The 17,805-nt window shown below is 35.8% G+C and overlaps 2 protein-coding genes across 2 annotated transcripts; one reads left to right on the top strand and one right to left on the bottom strand.

The window, feature by feature from the left end:
• The first annotated feature begins 9,520 nt into the window (after positions 1–9,520).
• Positions 9,521–14,819, top strand: tspan13b (tetraspanin 13b). Its single transcript, XM_026257015.1, has 6 exons — positions 9,521–9,760; positions 11,132–11,299; positions 12,253–12,333; positions 12,651–12,764; positions 12,983–13,093; positions 13,909–14,819. The coding sequence occupies exons 1-6, from the start codon at positions 9,698–9,700 to the stop codon at positions 13,981–13,983; spliced, it is 612 nt and encodes a 203-aa protein (XP_026112800.1). The 5' UTR covers positions 9,521–9,697; the 3' UTR covers positions 13,984–14,819.
• Positions 14,820–15,347: 528 nt separating this feature from the next.
• Positions 15,348–17,235, bottom strand: agr2 (anterior gradient 2). The gene is made up of 8 exons (XM_026257016.1): positions 17,097–17,235; positions 16,809–16,935; positions 16,567–16,630; positions 16,418–16,470; positions 16,226–16,302; positions 15,863–15,926; positions 15,689–15,772; positions 15,348–15,601 (listed from the first exon to the last, which is right to left on the bottom strand). Exons 2-8 carry the CDS (start codon positions 16,924–16,926, stop codon positions 15,552–15,554), a joined length of 510 nt encoding a protein of 169 aa, XP_026112801.1. The 5' UTR covers positions 16,927–16,935; positions 17,097–17,235; the 3' UTR covers positions 15,348–15,551.
• Between the last annotated feature and the right edge of the window lie 570 nt (positions 17,236–17,805).

The following is a 17,805-nucleotide window of genomic DNA, read 5'->3' as shown; positions in this document are numbered from 1 at the left end:
TATTGTTTTATAGGCATCTTTCACATAAGTACAAACTTGCTTGTTTTCCTTCATCTCTTGTGCTTCTCTTCTACTATAAGCACAGCTCCTCTCTGCCGGCGCTGAGGTCAGCCATTGCTCAGCATTGGTTGGAGGCCAGTGAAACCTTATTTGTCCAGTGAAAGCTTTCAGAACTGTCACACCTGCTTAGGCCTTTAACACCTCTATACCACCACCCTCCGCTGCCCTTTTCCCCTCAGCCTCGCCCAAGGTTAACACACTGTGTTTGTGCATGTCAGACTATTCAAACTCATAACGAAGGGGCTGCTGACCACTGTGGGCTTTGTCTGGCTAACGTTTATATTCCTCACCTTTTCTTCCCTGGTGCTTTTGTGCTTTGCCTCTCTCATTCTCTTAACTTTTCCAGGACCATCGTTTAAATTCACAGGGCCCAGGACAAATATTTAAGGACTTCACAGGGTTAATGCGGTGTTGTGTAATGCTGTCTTTTGATTTAGCATATACAAATAAATGTCATAGGCTATTATTTATTAATGTATTTATTGCTATCTGTTTCATTGATTCTTCTTTCATATCTTCTTGTTTAAAAAGCTTTTAAAGATTATCAGGTGATTAACACTCACAAGGTTAACTGTATAGGGTTAACCTTTTAACTAAAGCTGACTTAGCATATAAAAATGTGCTTTGGGCTTTTTTGTTTATTTATTATCTAGTTTATTTTATAATGCTATTTGTTGGTTTATTTCCAAGATGTTGTTGTTTTTTGTTGTTGTTTTTTTACAAGATGGAACAGGGATCTAAAATGTTTCTCATAAAGTTGCATGTCACAGTAACATAAGCTCACTCTGAGCAAGTAAATCAAGCAATATGAGAAAAGCTCCCATGGTTTTATTAACTACTGGAGTATTGTTTTCCTGGAAGTCCTGATGTTAGAGCTGCACATCAGGCTCTGACTTCATATTGTGAAGCCAATGAATAGTGACTTCTCAAGCCAATTTGAAAGGCAGATCTCAGTGAAGAATTGTTGGGTTTGGTTTCTTAAAAATGAAGAATGAAAAATTACTTCAAACCAAACAATCAATTTGACCTGAAGGGAAACTGATTAATGGATTATTTTGAAGGAAATATGTTCAAATTAGCACTCCATGTGTTTGATGTGAAATAACTACAGCACTACTTTTAGAAGGGCCCATAATAGCACATACTTTTCCACATGTCACAGCTTCACAGGAGCTCAGATAATTAATCAGCGCAGGTTTTGATTCCCTTTAACCTGCCTAAGGACCTCAGGCTAGATATGTTTGCTGAGAGACCAAAGAAGCGTAAGATACACTAATGATTTTGCAATAATCACTTCAAGCTAACAACATTTTCAAAGCTTTTACTTGCAAGCACACAGACATGTATGCACCGGCTGATGTGTAATGTGTTTTTTCCACTCTCTCTTTGATCAGTTTTGGTATAGACAGCGTGGCAGTGTGGGTCTGGAGTCTTTATCCGCTGCACACTTGAGCTCTGGTTTCACCAGTGAACCTGTAATGATATAGAGAGATTGGGGGAAAAACTACAGATGTGCACTGCAGGTTCGGAGTCTGAAAGTTTCCGTATAATGATCTTGACTGCAAGAATTTAGCGCTAATGGTTTGTGATTCCTCAGTTTGGTCGCTGCGCTACATACGGTTAAATTGCAACAAACACTGGGTGCATTGAGCTGAACTTTGCAGGTTCACTGAAGTTAAGGAAAATAAAGGGCTGCTTTTAAAAAGAAAATTGCTAGAGATGATGAGCACTAAATTATAAAGGATGGTACCATGAAATTATAATGCGCAAGAGAGTAGTGATAAATGGCATTTGTGAGAGCCTCATAATGATTTCAAATAGTTCACTTCTTGTTCAAGGATTTTCAAGGATATTCGAGGAAATATATATATATATATATATATATATATATATATATATATATATATATATATATATATATATATATGTGTGTGTGTGTGTGTATATACTAAATAATGTCATTTATTTAAATAACAAAATGTAATTTATTACTGTGTTGCAGTGCTGAAATTTCAGTAGCTATTACTCCAATTATCAGTGATCCTTTAAAAGTCATTCTGATCTGTTGATTTGCTGCTAAAGATTATATGTTTATTTAAAAATAGTGTATTTTTAAAGTATTATGGTTACATAATAATCACATTTTTTTTTAAATGGTATGTATTGTTGTTATTATGGTTGTATCTTGTCTTACATTATAAACATCATTATTTTCACTTGAGATCAGTTTAAATTTTTCCTTGCTCAATAAAAGTTTTCATTAAATTCAAACAAAGTTATTATATAGAGAGAGAGAGAGAGAGACACATACACACATATTATTATTATTTCATTTTGTTTAGCTATACACTCCTACTGTGCGTCAAAAAATGGTCTCATTTGTGTCTATTTTATTTCAGACAATCATCTGAGGCAATGTTGAAATTTAAATGGAGCATTACTAAGAGCAACCTACTGAGGAAGTGTATTGTGTTAATCTCATCTTCTCTGGTTTCATATGACCACTTTGTTAATGTGTGAAGTTTTAACTGATGAATCATTTCTTTACCTAATAGTATCCACACACCCTTCCTCTAGAATGACTTTGAAACGGTGGTTCAATTGCTTCTTTCACTGCATACTTAAAATAAAAGCTTCAGCTTTGGAAGACATGTTCTGTGACCTCACTTTTAGTTGTTTGATTAACTACTATATTCATGAAGCGTTATCCTAAGTCTACTCAGGTGAATTTGACTGTCTAAGTTGATCCATCAGGCTTGGCCTTTAGTTTGGGTGAATGCTTGTCTTTCTCTTGTCCACCTGACTCATTCAAAACACACAATGTAGACAAGCAGTTTGAAAAAGCCGCAGGCATGGTTTGCAGTAAATGGCGTGCTGCCAACTTTACTTTGTGCTTCACACATAAGCCCAGCCATATATACCTCAAGCAATCATTCAGTGCATCACAGAAGCGCATCACAGAAGCCCTGAAACCATGCATCCTCGTATGAAACAACCAAATTGGGGTTAATAGCCAGTCATTTCCTTTTCTTCTTACTTAAAATGTGTTCTGTCCTTTAGGTGGCCTCCCTGTGGTGTTTGTCATTCATGTCACTGACTGATGCATTAAAATACTTTATAATTACTCATGCATCAAGATTAGCTGGTCGCGTGCCCATCGGAACAGATTTTTCAGACTTTAGTCAATCTATATGTATTGAAACCAAATAGACATTTATGTATCTGCAAGGTCAGTGACAGTATAGTTGCGTAGTTCCCTTGAGGGAACCTCTGTGGCTCCAACGCTAAAGGTAGCTACTAATTACCTCTCACACGTGGTGCATTTTTTAAGATCAGACACCAATGTGATGCGAACGAGCAATGGACCATGGTATATGTATATGCATAATTCAAAAGCTAGGCTGAATATGAGCCTAACGGAAATCATCAACTGCCTAGTGGAGATTAACCAGAACAGAAGGGAAGGAGAGTAAACTATGCCACACGTACCAGGCCTGATCCTAGTCGCCTGTCAACGAATTAACAAGAGCCCTCAGCACTTTTGCGGTTATCACCCTCGAGTCGCGTCTCAAAATCAAGCTGACCGTGTTCACAAGCACGTATGCACTGTCAGTGTCTGCCAAAGACACAAACACTCGGAGGATGGAGGGTGTAAATGACCTTTTAGAGCAGTGGGCGGAAAGACAGCAAAGTGCGAACTGGAATATCAAATAATGTACACAATTCACATCCATTGTCCATATAATACAAACGAATGGCAGCTGGTATAAAATAAAATAAAATCTATTGGTCCTACATAAAAGCAAATATTATCTGCGAGTAGAAGGAAGCAACTTAAAAACATTCTGCAAGGGATGACTGGGAATATTCCTAATTATCTCAGCCTTCCTTGAAGTCCTAGCCTCATACAAGTCGATCGAATTATATAAAAAGTGGTTAAAGCAATACCACACACTTTAATAATACCCTGCAATCTGTTTCTGACCCACCAACACAACAAATGAGAAAGTAATGACAGATTCAATACAACAAGAGTAAAACATCTTCATGAAAGTACAGTCCACTTTAAAACTGCATCCGTAGCCTCAGAGGTCAACTTTGAAAGACAACTAAAATACTTTGAAAGAATTATATGCCTGCACTCAACAAAAATATATGATTTGAGATTTCATTCAGGTCTAAAGCACAAACAATGCAGGACAAGTTATGATTCAGGTTTTATACTTTCGATCAGAGGTTTATTCAAATCTCTAACCACAAGCTTTAGCAAACATCCTTAATAACACTGTTTAGCAATACATCTTTCAGTGGTTATTGGCTGTGATATTGACGTGAATCTATTCCAGCTCGTCCTGTGCTCTAGTAGGCCCAAGTCAAAGCTACATTGGTGCTGAGGAGGGAAAGAGAGGTCGAGGGTGAGCTTTTAAGACTCCAGACTGTGTTGCTCATTGTAAATGGATGTGTCTTGCCTTCTGAAAGCTTCTGAAGTCCTCTCTTGATATACCAGGTCTGTAAAAATCTGTGTGGCATGACATAACTGAAAGATTGTACCATCAGGGGACTTCTGAGAGCGTTAATGTACCATCACTATATTTAAAAAAAAAAAAAAAAACCTACAGAACCCTGAGAGATGGAGCGGGGCACATCCCAAAGATTTCATACTCATTCAGTAGTAATAGAAGGATTATTTCAAATGTGCTTGCAGTACATTTATTTTAAAAAATCATGAATAAAGTGCAGAGAAAAGCCCTGGGATAATCCAATTCATATCTGTAGCAATATAAATAATGGAAGATTTTTTAATGTTTTTGAAAAAAGTCTTGTATGTTCACCAAGACTGCATTCATTTGATCAAAAATACACTACGAAAATTAATATTGCCAAATATTATTACAGTTCAAAATAACTGTTTTCTATCTGAAAATATATATTTAAAATGTAATTATTATTGTAAAATATAATTTATCTAAAAAGCTGAATTTTTCAGCATCATTATTCCAGTCTTAAATGTCACATGATCTTTCAGAAATTATTCTAATATACTGATTTGCTGTTCAAGAAACATTCCTTATTATTATCAATGTTGAAAACAGTTGTGCTGTTTAATATGAATTCCGAATTCTTTGACAAAATAAAGAACATTTAATTAGAAAAAACTAATATTTATTTAATATTCAATATTATTAATGCATTCACTGTTTAAGATATCATTGAAGAATGAAAGAAATCTTTTTTTTTTTTTTGAAAGCTAGTGTATGCACACACACACACACACACACACACACTAGCATTCAAAAGAAATCTATAAATACACATTAATACATATGAACATAAAGTTGTTGATCAAAAAGACTTAAAATTCTTTTTATTTTAAGTATGTGCATCCCATGAAAGACATAATTTTATACGTTTTGAGACAGGCAGAATAAATTGCCTAGTTGCTGAACAAGCTTTCTCCCTCTTTTGCCTTGAAGGTAATAAAATAGTGGCCATTTCCAGGGATTATGCTATGATTTTTCTGTTAGAGCCAGCAGTGTGGACAAGATTTTGACAGATTCAGGGCAGTTAATGTGATTTCTTTTTACTGCACCCCTTTACAGTAGCTAAAATAGGACACACTGAATAAGTACGGGTGCCAAATCTAGAACTTAACACCCTCTCAAGGGCAAACCAGCAATTAATACTCTCTTCAATCGTTGCGCTTTAATATTGAGATCATTTTATCACTTTCTTTTCTCTCCCGTGATAAAATGTGAACATATATCAGTATAGAACTGAAGAAATAAAAATGTGATAATGAGTTCACAACAGCAGCATCACACTCAGGCAGCTGAGATATTGTGACATCTGCAGTGTCTGGTGAATCTTAAAGAGAAAAGCCACCAGTCAGACTAGTAATCTGCTGCTTTTAACACCATTGATAATACAGACGTTTGTCACCTTTTAGATATGTTGCCCTTATGGGCTTGTTAAAAGTGAATGGGATTGACAGTATTTATCCAGATTGTGTTTTTTTTTTAAGACCATCAGGAATGTGCCAGCTGTTATGGGCATTTTTTTTTTTTTTTTTTTTTTCATATATAGAGTAATACAGCCAATTAAATGTGTAATGTATGTTTGTGATAAATTGAAAAAGGAAGCAGTACTCTTGGTACTCCATTGTTTTATAATTAACATAAATTAGTTATTTAAGTCTAATTTAATTTATTTAACCCTTTAGAACCTAAGGCTAAAATTGGCCGTTTTCACTCATTTTGGTTTATTGAGTATAAAATTATAACATAATGTGGTATCTTCAAGTGTAAGGTGTCATTTTTTTCAGAAAAAAATAGGCTTTCAGGAAATTACAGTTATTGTACATTATTTAGTGTAATGAGTTAGTAAATAGAATTAAAATAGACAAAAAAATTAAAAACGGGAAGAAATTGTACTGGTTTTTATTTAGAAAAAATCTGAAAACTCATGATCGAAAGAATCTAATGCCTCAATCTTGAAAAAGGAACTATAATACATATATACAAGTATTTTTGAGACACTGGATTGCACGGTTTTCACTCAGGAGCCATTTGTGGTACTCCAGTTCTCCAGGCGTTTTTGGATCCTTCAATCCAGTCATTTAAATGTGGGGCTCTCTGAAGCAGTTCCTGTCTACAGGACTGCAAGCATAGTCCCACATCACATTCCTGGCATGTCCATGGGGTGCTCCTTTTGCATCGTATGCAACTTTGTGAAAGGTCTTGAGTATCACTCACAGGAACAGGCAGATGATCGCATCTCTCTCTCAGCCGGCCATCCAGGGGAACATCTGTGAGCGGAGCAGCTAGCAGCTCCTGAAAGTTTTGCCGTGTCATGAGCTTATCATGGTGGATGGCACACAGCTCTTTGTGTAAAATGAAGCTGTTGGTCACTGCAATATCTAGGAAATGCTGGAAAATGGTGAAAACTGTGATCCATTATAGTTTTGTGAATTTGTGTATTATTTTTTAAAACATTGCTCAATGTGAAACCTATGCCGTCGGTCTTTCAACATATTTTCTATTTATTGTGACAAACCTTGCTAGAAAATTATAAAAATATTTGTGACTCTTGCTGATACTATTTTCTATGTATTCCATGAACATTTTCAGGTTGTATCATTAATAAAGGCATGTTATTTTCACAATTAGGATGTCACACCAAATGATATAGTGTCACACCATATGATAATGTCGCCATGTGTCAATGCAAACCATGTATTATCCTACTTATTGGTGAGTACTTATCACTCATATGGCAGGAAATATTTAACCACTCTTAAATGCTGCAAGGCAATATTCAAATTTTATTGATTTATTTGATATTTAACAATAAAACAAACATTGTTTTAATATTGTATGAACCATATGAACATATGTTTGTGTATCAAATTTCATTTCAATTCACATAAGCCAGTCATAAGCCAGTCAAATTTGGAGAGAGTAGCAAACCTCTCCCTGTATCTCTTTGTCCTGTCTGCACTTGTCATCATTATCTGCCTCAAGTTGACAAAAAAAAAAGGAAATGAATGGTTTGAGATGAAGACAACATTGTTTAGACTTAAACAGCATTCTAAGGTTTCTGTGAAGGGATCTGCTGTGTCTGTCTGATGAACTAGAAATCTGAATCACCGAATAAAACTAAACTAAACTAAACTAAACACAATCGATGGTGGATAATTACAGCTCTTATGTGATGATTGACCCAAATAAATGTTTAAAAGGACAAAACATACATTGGACTTTGTTATTTATTGTTATATATGCAGGGAATTACAATTCATATCATATGGTGTGACAATCAAATCATATGGCGTGTCACACCATATGATGAAGTGTCACACTATATGATGTTTTCTGCACTTAGCACAACCTTGAGTCTTGTAGCTACACATTAGCATACTAACAACATGCTAGCTATAACAAAGCAGCATAGATTTACATATAATTATGACAAAATAATAACATTCCTTTGCATTTTTATAAAAAAATGTGTCACACCAAAAGACATCTGGAAGTGGGACTTTTGTCAGAGTGCCAACAAGATCTGATTTATTGTAAAAATAAAATGATGACTCACCTCAGGTTGAACAGTAGAAATACACTGCTAGTTCTGTACAACATTGCTGAAGAAGGTCCTCTCCTTCCCAAGGGTGTCAAAACAGTTGCCCGTTCAAATATCCCAAAATAGTGTCACACCATATGAATTTGATTTGTGTGACAAAATCTTTTTGATTAGAACTGACTCAACACATTATGCTTGGACTTTGAAAAGAGTAGGCTCACAAATAGACATCTGTATTATTTTTCTGTATTTTTTTGAGAATTTTTGCATTTTTTTTTTTTTTTTTTTGTTTTATTCAAGTTCTCACTTTGAGAAACAAGTGCCGGACAGTCACAGCATATGAGTTTTGTTATGTTTGGTTGAAAATTCTGAAAAAAATAGTTATGAACTGTTTTAATGTTGAATATGTTCACATAAAGCATAATGTTCTGCACAATATTGAGAAGGTTTTTGGCAAATATATTTTGCATTCATACATGTTTGACACTGAAGACAGCAAAACTGCCATGTCACGTCACCCACCCATATACACTTTACATTAATTAATATAACAAAATAAAAATATATATTTTTTTTTATTTCAGCGCCAACTATGTGAATAAGGACAGAAACAGAGACATAAACTGGAAGAAGCACAAAGTAACCTACACTGCTGAGCCCTTTAACCGTATAGTAGTTAGAACAACATATATTTTATCATCTTTGACTTCTTGGACATGTTGTGTCGAATAAATGTTTGTCCTCACAACTGTTACCAAGGGGAGGCGGGAATTTGTGCAAACCATCCTGTCAATCTGAGTCTGTGCGCTCATTATTCAAAGAAAACTGACCAATCACCGTTACTGCGCACGGCCTGGCCAGCCTCCTTACATGGTTGCCATGTTGGAGTAAAGCCCTTCTCGGAATCTTAGATTGTAATTTCGCACATTTCAAAGAAGAAGAAAAGAGGATATTAGTATTTTTTTCCCCTAATAAATTAATATGCTCCTGTAGTTATTAGAAAGGAGATTGCCAGAGGAAACTACTTACTGAGAGGGCACCAGTAGCAATATATGCTGCATTCTCATATTATAGCCTAATGAAGAAATTGTTGTGCATTTTTTTTAATTGTTCTTTAAAATGATATATACACACACACACACACACACACACACACACACACACACACACACACACGTGTTTTCATTTACATTTTCGGTGGTGGGAGCAATAGTGTAATTCAATTCCAAACAACTAGTTTTGTGGTTATTGTATTATATTATATTATATTAACATTTCATTTCATTTGTCGTCAGAATCCATTAGGCTTAAAAACGACTGAGCATCACAACTTAATCTTAAAAAAAAAAAAAAAAAAAAAGAGGATAGATTGTATTTGGGGATCTGGCAACCGCATGCATCAGCGTTCACTGTAATCTGGACTGAACCACACGCATCTTATTTTCCCGTTGTTCAACTGCAATTTCGTCTCTTAAATAATTAGATTTGCTTGTCATGTAACTGATATTCACAGAATTTGCACGGGTGAAAGCTTTTGTCCGGAAAAACAGCATTCAAGATGGGTTGCGCTGGATTCACCTGCTCCAAGAACTCCCTGTGCGCGCTCAACATCCTCTATGTGGTGAGTAACCATATGGGACATCTTTATCAGCCTTTATCATAACATTAGCACATCTGCTTCATAAACACTCATAAAACGAGGTGTTTCTGTTGGCTGTATTGCAGTCCTCTGTATCTCAGGGTTCATGTGAATTATTTAGAGACATTCTTTTTGTGGAATGAGGCCGATGAGCGCTTCTGGTTTCACGCGCAGCTTGTAGAGGAACATCCCGGCTTCCTCGCTACTCGTCTGTTTTGGCAAAGCCGCATCCTGCTTTTGTTCTACTTTCACTGAGATCCTGCTTCATTAGTCTGGAGCTGATTAAGCTATTATCTGGACTCACCATTTACATTAGATTATGTAGAAAGCTTGATTATGAGCTGGGATCATTCACTGTTACTTAATAGGTGGACGCAGTAGTTCAGGGGTCATTTCTCTTTGTTGGGAAATGGACTAACCTTTAAATACCCATTACTGCTTTAAGGAATGAATAGCCTTAAACATTTTGTATTATAATGTGTGCTTGTGTTTTATTGCTCAAGTGACATCACAGCTGTTGTTGGGCCATTCTCAGAAAACGAAGCCATTTGCCTGCCATTTGTTTTCCCATGAATCACCACTGACAGATTTACCAGGAACCTGGACCTAGTCACATGATTTGACAGATTTAACTTTAATTGTGTGTGTGTTTGTGTTTCCTTTAAAACATTTCAATTAGTCTATTAATTAGTAACTTTTTAGTTTTTCCTTGGCTATAACTATACTTAAGATTCTGCCATCATTATTAAAATCATTTGAGAAAAATGTAAAAGTTGACCTCAAAACTGAATACAAAAGGGCATGCCTCCTTTTGAAATCAGAAAATGTAATTCTGAGTATTAAAATTAAAGCATTTATTGAAATGAAGTGGAATCTCCTGAGATTTACTTTGTTATTGCTGTATTTCTTGCTTTATCCCTCATTATTGGCCTTTGTTCCCCTCATTAAAGATTTGTTGTATTCTCCTTCTTCACCAGTATTATTTTAGTATTATTTATATATTATATTAATATTTTGAATTAGCCTTCATTTATATATTATATTTTCAGTTGTCTGGTTTGGCTGTTTTTTAGAATTTGTTTTATAGATTTTTATTTAGCTTTCATTTATATTTATTTTAGTAATCTGATACTTCAACTTATTTATTTCAGTAATTTTATACTTCAACTTATTTATTTCAGTAGTTTTATACTTCAACTTATTTATTTCAGTAGTTTTCCAAGGAAACATTTCTCATTTTCGTTAGAATTTTCAGTTTTTTAAAAGTTTGGTTTCATCTAATATTTGTATTTTATTATAATATTTTTGATAGCTTTTCTTAACACTAACAGAACCGTTCCTCCCGGTCTTCAGATGGTGAGCTTGCTGATGATCGGCATCGCCGCCTGGGGCAAGTGTTTCGGGTTGGTGTCGAGCTTCCAGGTGGTGGGTGGCATCATTGGAGTGGGGGTCTTCCTCTTCTTTGTGGCTCTAGTTGGACTTATTGGTGCCATGAAGCACCACCAGGTTCTGCTGTTCTTTGTATCCTTCACTATGATCGAATGAATAAATCATTTTAACTGTACTTTTGCAATAATTATGTCAGGGTTTCAAAGGTAATGATGTGATGCATGTAAAACAGTTTCCACAAATCTTCATTTTCTGGGTGTATGTAGTAAGATCCATGCTTATAGTGTCTGGTTTCATAAGATAAATTGGACATTACTGAAGACACACTGTAATTAGTAAAAAAAAACAACAACTGAATAAAATAGCCAGCTAATTATATGGATATAGTTTAATATAATTATTTTAAATGGCCTCATGCAAACAAAACAGTATGTGTGCTGATAACTTGTCAGGTCTTTGCATTCCATTGAATGATATGGTCTGTTTTTCCTCATTGTTTTTGGAAATGGGGATTATGATCTGCTCATGTAATGCATTTCACTCTGTGACCATAGAGTGGTGCAGTTAACATGATAAATGAGAGTGCATACCAGGGAACTACTTCTAATGCAAAAAAAAAAACAAAAAACAAAAAAACAAAACCAAGGCATGAAATGAACTAATCCCCAGACAAATTTGGGCAATTACTAAAAATATCCTGTATGAAGCTTTTATATCATTCCACACTGTTGATCATGTAATGATTTCATGATTTTTCTAGTAGTCTTAAGGGATAAGAAACTATTTCAGTATATTCCATTTCATTCTCAATAAAACATCAAATAAATCATGTTTGTATTTTGAGCATAGCGTAATACAATTCTTTGTCTTTGCTGTTTATTATTGGATTTCAAGAGAAAATCACAAACAAGCACTAAATGTGCCTTAATTTACATTATGTCTTATTGAGTCTAATTTAGTTTTATTTAAAGTTCTGATATTTAATACAGAATTTCTGAATTCGGCTGACTTGGTGGAATAGTGGCTTACTCTGAATATTTCTGCATTGTATCTTCGTGTTGCAATCCTTAATTCAATGTCAATAGTACATGATTATCCTGTTCCTGGTGTTTGTAGTTCAGTTTTCAGTGTCTAGTGCGTGTCTGGCTATCAATGAGGAGCAACAGGTAAGACTGATCACTGCACTTCACTACATGCTCATAAAAATCCGCTCTGGTGCTCTTTAGACTTGGAAATGTGCTACAAATATACATTACCACTCAAAAAGTTGGGGTCAATAAGATACTCTTACCATCCCTAAACATTTTAATGTTTAAATGTAGAAATGTACACATATTTGGTGTTGCCAATAAAGGGTCTAAAATGAAATCATTTGCACATCTGCCAATAGACCCTTGCAAACTCAGATCTGTGTAAATAAAGTCTTTTGTTTTGTATTGATCGCTTTTTCATGAGTTCACATGTGTTTGATCCCTGTGTGTAGAACCACCTGTTGGAGGTGGGCTGGAATAACTCTCTGAGCACTCAGAGGGACGTGGAGAAGAGTCTGAACTGCTGCGGCTTCTCCCATATGGATGTCAATGGAAGCTGTGCTGCTGTAATTTCTTCTTTCATTGTTCTTTTGTTATGTTCCTGTAGCACTGCATGTGCTGAACGATATAAATGATACCTGTGTGTGATAATGGTTGTGCTACTTAATTGTTTGCTGATGGTAGCATAATGAACTGCAAGTGTGTGACAAGTTAGGCAATCACATTATTTGTTCCATTATAATGACTTAGTGCTCTTGTCGATGTCTTTTCTGCCCTTGTGCAGCCCTGCTTTCATTACAGCACTTGCACCACATGTGCAGCAAAGATCCAGGAGCACGCCGGCGAGGTGCTGCGCTTCGTCGGAGGGATCGGCCTTTTCTTCAGCTTCACTGAGGTCAGCCTGCTAAACTAACTCCTCTTCAGAAAAAGTTTTGGAAAAAGTATACAGAACTTGCAGATTTGCTGAAAATGTACTTGCCCTCAGGCCATCCAAGATGTAGATGAGTCTGTAATGATGGAGATCAGTGATCATTACATCACTTGCTCACCAATGGATCCACTGCAGTGAATGGGTGCCGTCAGAATGAGAGTCCAAACAGCTGATAAAAACATCACAATAATCCACAAGTAATCCACACGACTCCAGTCCATCATGCCTCATGAAGAGGTGACATCTCCTGAAGTTAAAAGCTGCATTTTTTGTTATAAACAAATCTATCAATACATTTTAACACAAGTCCTCTATCAATTATATTGCTTTGTCAGGTGAAAAAGTCATCTTATCTGAATCAGGAGAGAGTTATACACAGATCAAGCACTATTTACAAGCAAAACAGTCCAGAACAGCTTTAAACAAATATGTTTTGGAAGGACAACACTGGATGAATTTTCACTGGAGAAAGTTATTATGGATTATTGAAAGAAGCTAAGAACTTAAAAGGCCTTTTATCGCAATCATGCACCTTTCACTTCATAAAATGTTCATTTATGGACTTGAGACATTTGAATTATTGTGATGTTTTTATCAGCTGTTTTGACGTCTCATTCTGACGGCACCCATTCACTGCATTGATGAGCAAGTAACGTAATGCAAAATTTCTCCAAATCCATTCGGATAAAGAAACAAACTCAGCTACAAGTTTCATTTTGGGGTGGACTATTCTTTTAAATGGTTAACTAAGTCTCCTCCCGTCATTCTGCTTATTTCAGATCCTGGGAGTTTGGCTGACATACAGGTACAGAAACCAAAAGGACCCGCGGGCGAATCCCAGCGCCTTCCTTTAGGTTTGATTCTTATGCTGAATTCTCAGGCTTTGTCGTCTGAACACTGGATTTCTCATTGGAGCTGTTTGCTTTTACTGAAGAGGAGACCAGTCTGTGTGTTCTTGCTGCTATACATTATTATGTGCTTGATTTTTCAAGAGTACAGTGTGACAGCACTCTACTGTACGTTATGAGGCTGTAGAATTCCTCTCAGTGAAAGAACAGAACAGCAAATACTAGTTTGCAGTACATACACTAGTGGGGTTAACAACAAAGACCAGTTGATTTTATGTAAACAGTTTTATTTTAATGGTAAAAAACATTTACAGAAAATGAGCTGCCGTGATCAAAATATGCAGTTTGTGAGCATGACACTATTTATGTTGCCAGTTTATATATACTGACAATATCAAAATGCATTCATAAAAAAATTCCACATTGATTTATTATAATAAATGCACATGTTATCAATTAGCATGAATGATACGAGTAAAACTGAAGTTGCTCTGGATCAGTGTAATGCTATTAACACTAAATAAATGCTAGATACGTTATTGGACTTCATAATTAGTATGACAAATGCAATTAAATTCAAAAATCGCTAGAAAAATGTTCAAGCACTGTTTAGTCATCTCAGATTTCATGTTACATATTTATCTGCGTTTTTTATTTTTAATTTATGCGTGTGTTACTTAGTTTACCAACTTGATTTTGTGTATCGTTCTGTCTTCTTGCATGAGTTCCTCATTGAAATGTACATCTGTATCCAATGGTTCTGTGAACTATGCTCTCAAGCATTTGAAATCAGAAAAAATAAAAATAAAAAATAAAATAAAGACTCTGAGGACACAATTGTACTTTGGCTAGTTTTGTCTTTGTGTAACTTAACTGCTGGTTTTCCACAATGCTTATGGCAAATGCTTTTTTGTTTGAAATCTTATTTCATTTCATTTGAATATTTCAGGAGAGCAACTTCCTCTATCCTCAAACCAATCAGAGACCGACACGCTCCAGCTCAGTGTATTACAAAGGCAGATAGTAACCAGGCAACAGTATGGCTCAGGAAAACATGCTGCCAGTTACTCTGACTCCTCCCACCAGGATACTAGCCGGAGGAGACTCCGTTAAAGGGACAGTTACACATTATAATATCCATCGGTATCCATTAACTTACATAGCATTTTTGTTTTCATAAAACTTTGCCAATGTCTACCAGCAACTACGTGATTACGACATTATTTAAAATATCTTTATGTGTGTTCAGTAGAAGAAACAATTTCTAATTCAAATTCATTTTTGGGTGAACTGTCCCTTTAAAACCCACTCGGCCTCTGCTTTGAATAACCATTGCAAACATAACTGCTTAAACAAATGACCAGGATGAACACGTTTTCAGGAAACTTCATTTATTGAAAAAACATGAAAAGAAAGCCTTAAGTTTACCGTAACAATCTACTCTAACACATTTTTTTATTTTTATTTTGTACAGTACAGTGCGCTTCATGCCATCAGTAAACAAATGACAGAATAATAGTGACCCTCAGGGAAGTAATTTCCATTTGGCGGACAAAAAGACTAGGCTTTTGTGTTCACAACTCTGTCTTCAGAAACTTCAAGGCTCTTTGCATGTTGCTCAACACTGTGGAAACAAAACCAAATGAACGATGCTGTCAGTATGATGACGTGGAATAACTAATGTTGGCATTACGACAGCGTTCAGACTTACAGAGTTTCATATCCGCAGGTTCATAGGCGTACAAACGGTTGGAATAACGGCCGGTGATGTCTGCACGGACAGTCATGGAGGGATCTGGAAAACGAGAACGATTTGAATCATTCATGCAGACTACTTCATAATGTGTAGCATTGTTATGTATCTGTCATGAATAAATCAACTCACCGACAAAGAGGATTCTGGGAACGTACTGGCCATCAGGAGACAAGTGTTTATCTGTGGTCTCGTACTGTAAAAGACAAGACTTTGTCAATTTACAGACATCTATACACATAACAGACAGACTAGAACCTAGAGATTGCACTAACTACATTATGCATTAATTAACAAAGAGTTGTACATTTGCTTATTTTATGTTAGTTAATAAAAAATGCTGTTCAGTGTTAGTTCATGTTAGATATTGAGTAATATTAACACTAGCAGAGTAAATTTAGTTTTAGTTAATAATGGAATTAAATGCCTTAAAATTATTTTTAACTAGTGTAATTAAGTAGGTCTGATGTTAATAAATAGTAAAGTGTTACTCACCACCAAGTTCAAGATCACAAATTCCTCATCGGCCAACGTCTGGATGACTTTATCCTCAGCGAAAGCCTTCTTCAGAGCTGATTAAATTATATAAAACATATCCAAATACAACAATAATGCAAACATGAAGAACAAATTGAGAGTTTTAAACTAACCAACATTGCAAATGTCAGAGTAAAAGTCAAGCCTTACCCTGGCTGTGTGGACAGTCCTCCAGGTGAAAGATGACCATGAGGGGCTTGTTTCTAATTAAACAGATTATTCGAGTTCATCAATCATCAATAGACACTTAACTGATGATCAAACACCATATACTCTATATAAGAGCAAGCTTTTCTCACTTGGATCGTGACCAAAACAGAGCTTCCTCATATGTCTGTGCCCAAATCAGCTGATCACCCCATCCTGAAAGGAAAAGAATACCGAATATGAATCATGAATGCAACTTTAAAGAAACTGTTCCTCAGTTTTTGCATGCAGCTTCAGTTATGCTATTCTAACGGCTCACTACAGCACTCTTCTTAGCTTTAGTTTTACAAAAGCCACTGAAAATAATATGCTGGCGTGTTTTCATGAAGCTGACCTCTGGAGAGTGTCTGAGGAATCCTCTTCTCTTTCTTTGGAGTGGTCGCGTCAGGTTTCCCCATGACAGAAGACAAGGTCACCAGGACCAAGAGCACCGACAGTAATCCTTTGAGCATCTTCGTAAGCTAAAAGAATGAAACATTTCAATATATAGACGTTAGGAAATGACAAAGCATGCTTTTCATTCAGTCCCAGGAGTTAGTGGTGTTGCGTGCTGGAAAACAACCCGTAGCAAAGCTTTCAGAGAAAAATAGCAGCACAAGTCCCTGTAATGTTGGCTTCTCACCTGTTCTCGTCTGTGCCCTGCTGAGTGAGTTCAGACTTAGACTCCTGGTCTCTCTCTCTCTCACCTGTATAGCTCTTATACATGTTCACCTGAAGCTCCGCCCACCCCTCTTCTGTTCTGGAATGTGATTCTGTGCTTTAATGCTATTCAGCCTTATTTTGCAAGCAAACTTTGCATTGAGCCTGGCACCAAAGACAGGTCACCAGATAGTCGTGATAAGCTACCGAAGGCTAGTATGATTGGGCTTTTTAGGATTGGCTGATCTCTGATCCGTGATGTCAGAGGGCTACATTAATGGGCTTTCATAATTTAAAGCATGACGTGGTGTTAGAATGAGAAACCCATCGACAGATTTTAATTATCTTTATATGTTATTGAAAAATGTGTTATTGCATCTGCATGCAATCTGCATGTAAGAATATTTGGACATTTTAACTGAGTAGTGCATTATGATCTGTCCTGTTTAATATAATAGGGTGTGTATTGTATACAGGATTCTTAATATAATCTATATACAATGTATAGTTTGCTGGTGAAATCCTGCCCTTTAAACATTTGCTTAATGAAGCGCTCAAAAGGAAGTTTCTCGAACACTGTTCCTTTGAAAAGGCTGACGTGTCCTTAAGACGAAGGATTTTGGTGAATCTTTTTTTCTGTTTAACCGTTTATTATTATTAAAAATATATATTTTCTTTTCTTTTCTCGCTTT

Source organism: Carassius auratus, unplaced genomic scaffold, assembly GCF_003368295.1.
Source record: "Carassius auratus strain Wakin unplaced genomic scaffold, ASM336829v1 scaf_tig00214186, whole genome shotgun sequence".
In the NCBI taxonomy this organism is placed as follows: Eukaryota; Metazoa; Chordata; class Actinopteri; order Cypriniformes; family Cyprinidae; genus Carassius; species Carassius auratus.
Note: the sequence above shows the minus strand (reverse complement) of the source record. Positions and strands in the feature narration are given on the sequence as shown.

Bases quoted from the DNA above. Each gene is read 5' to 3' on its own strand.
- tspan13b (XM_026257015.1), top strand. From the start codon at position 9,698: ATGGGTTGCGCTGGATTCACCTGCTCCAAGAACTCCCTGTGCGCGCTC. The intron at 12,334-12,650 runs GTAAGACTGATC...CCCTGTGTGTAG, and splicing joins CTATCAATGAGGAGCAACAG to AACCACCTGTTGGAGGTGGG. The intron at 12,765-12,982 runs GTAATTTCTTCT...GCCCTTGTGCAG, and splicing joins TCAATGGAAGCTGTGCTGCT to CCCTGCTTTCATTACAGCAC.
- agr2 (XM_026257016.1), bottom strand. From the start codon at position 16,926: ATGCTCAAAGGATTACTGTCGGTGCTCTTGGTCCTGGTGACCTTGTCT. The intron at 16,631-16,808 runs GTCAGCTTCATG...TTTTCCTTTCAG, and splicing joins TCCTCAGACACTCTCCAGAG to GATGGGGTGATCAGCTGATT. The intron at 15,773-15,862 runs GTGAGTTGATTT...CTCGTTTTCCAG, and splicing joins TCCCAGAATCCTCTTTGTCG to ATCCCTCCATGACTGTCCGT.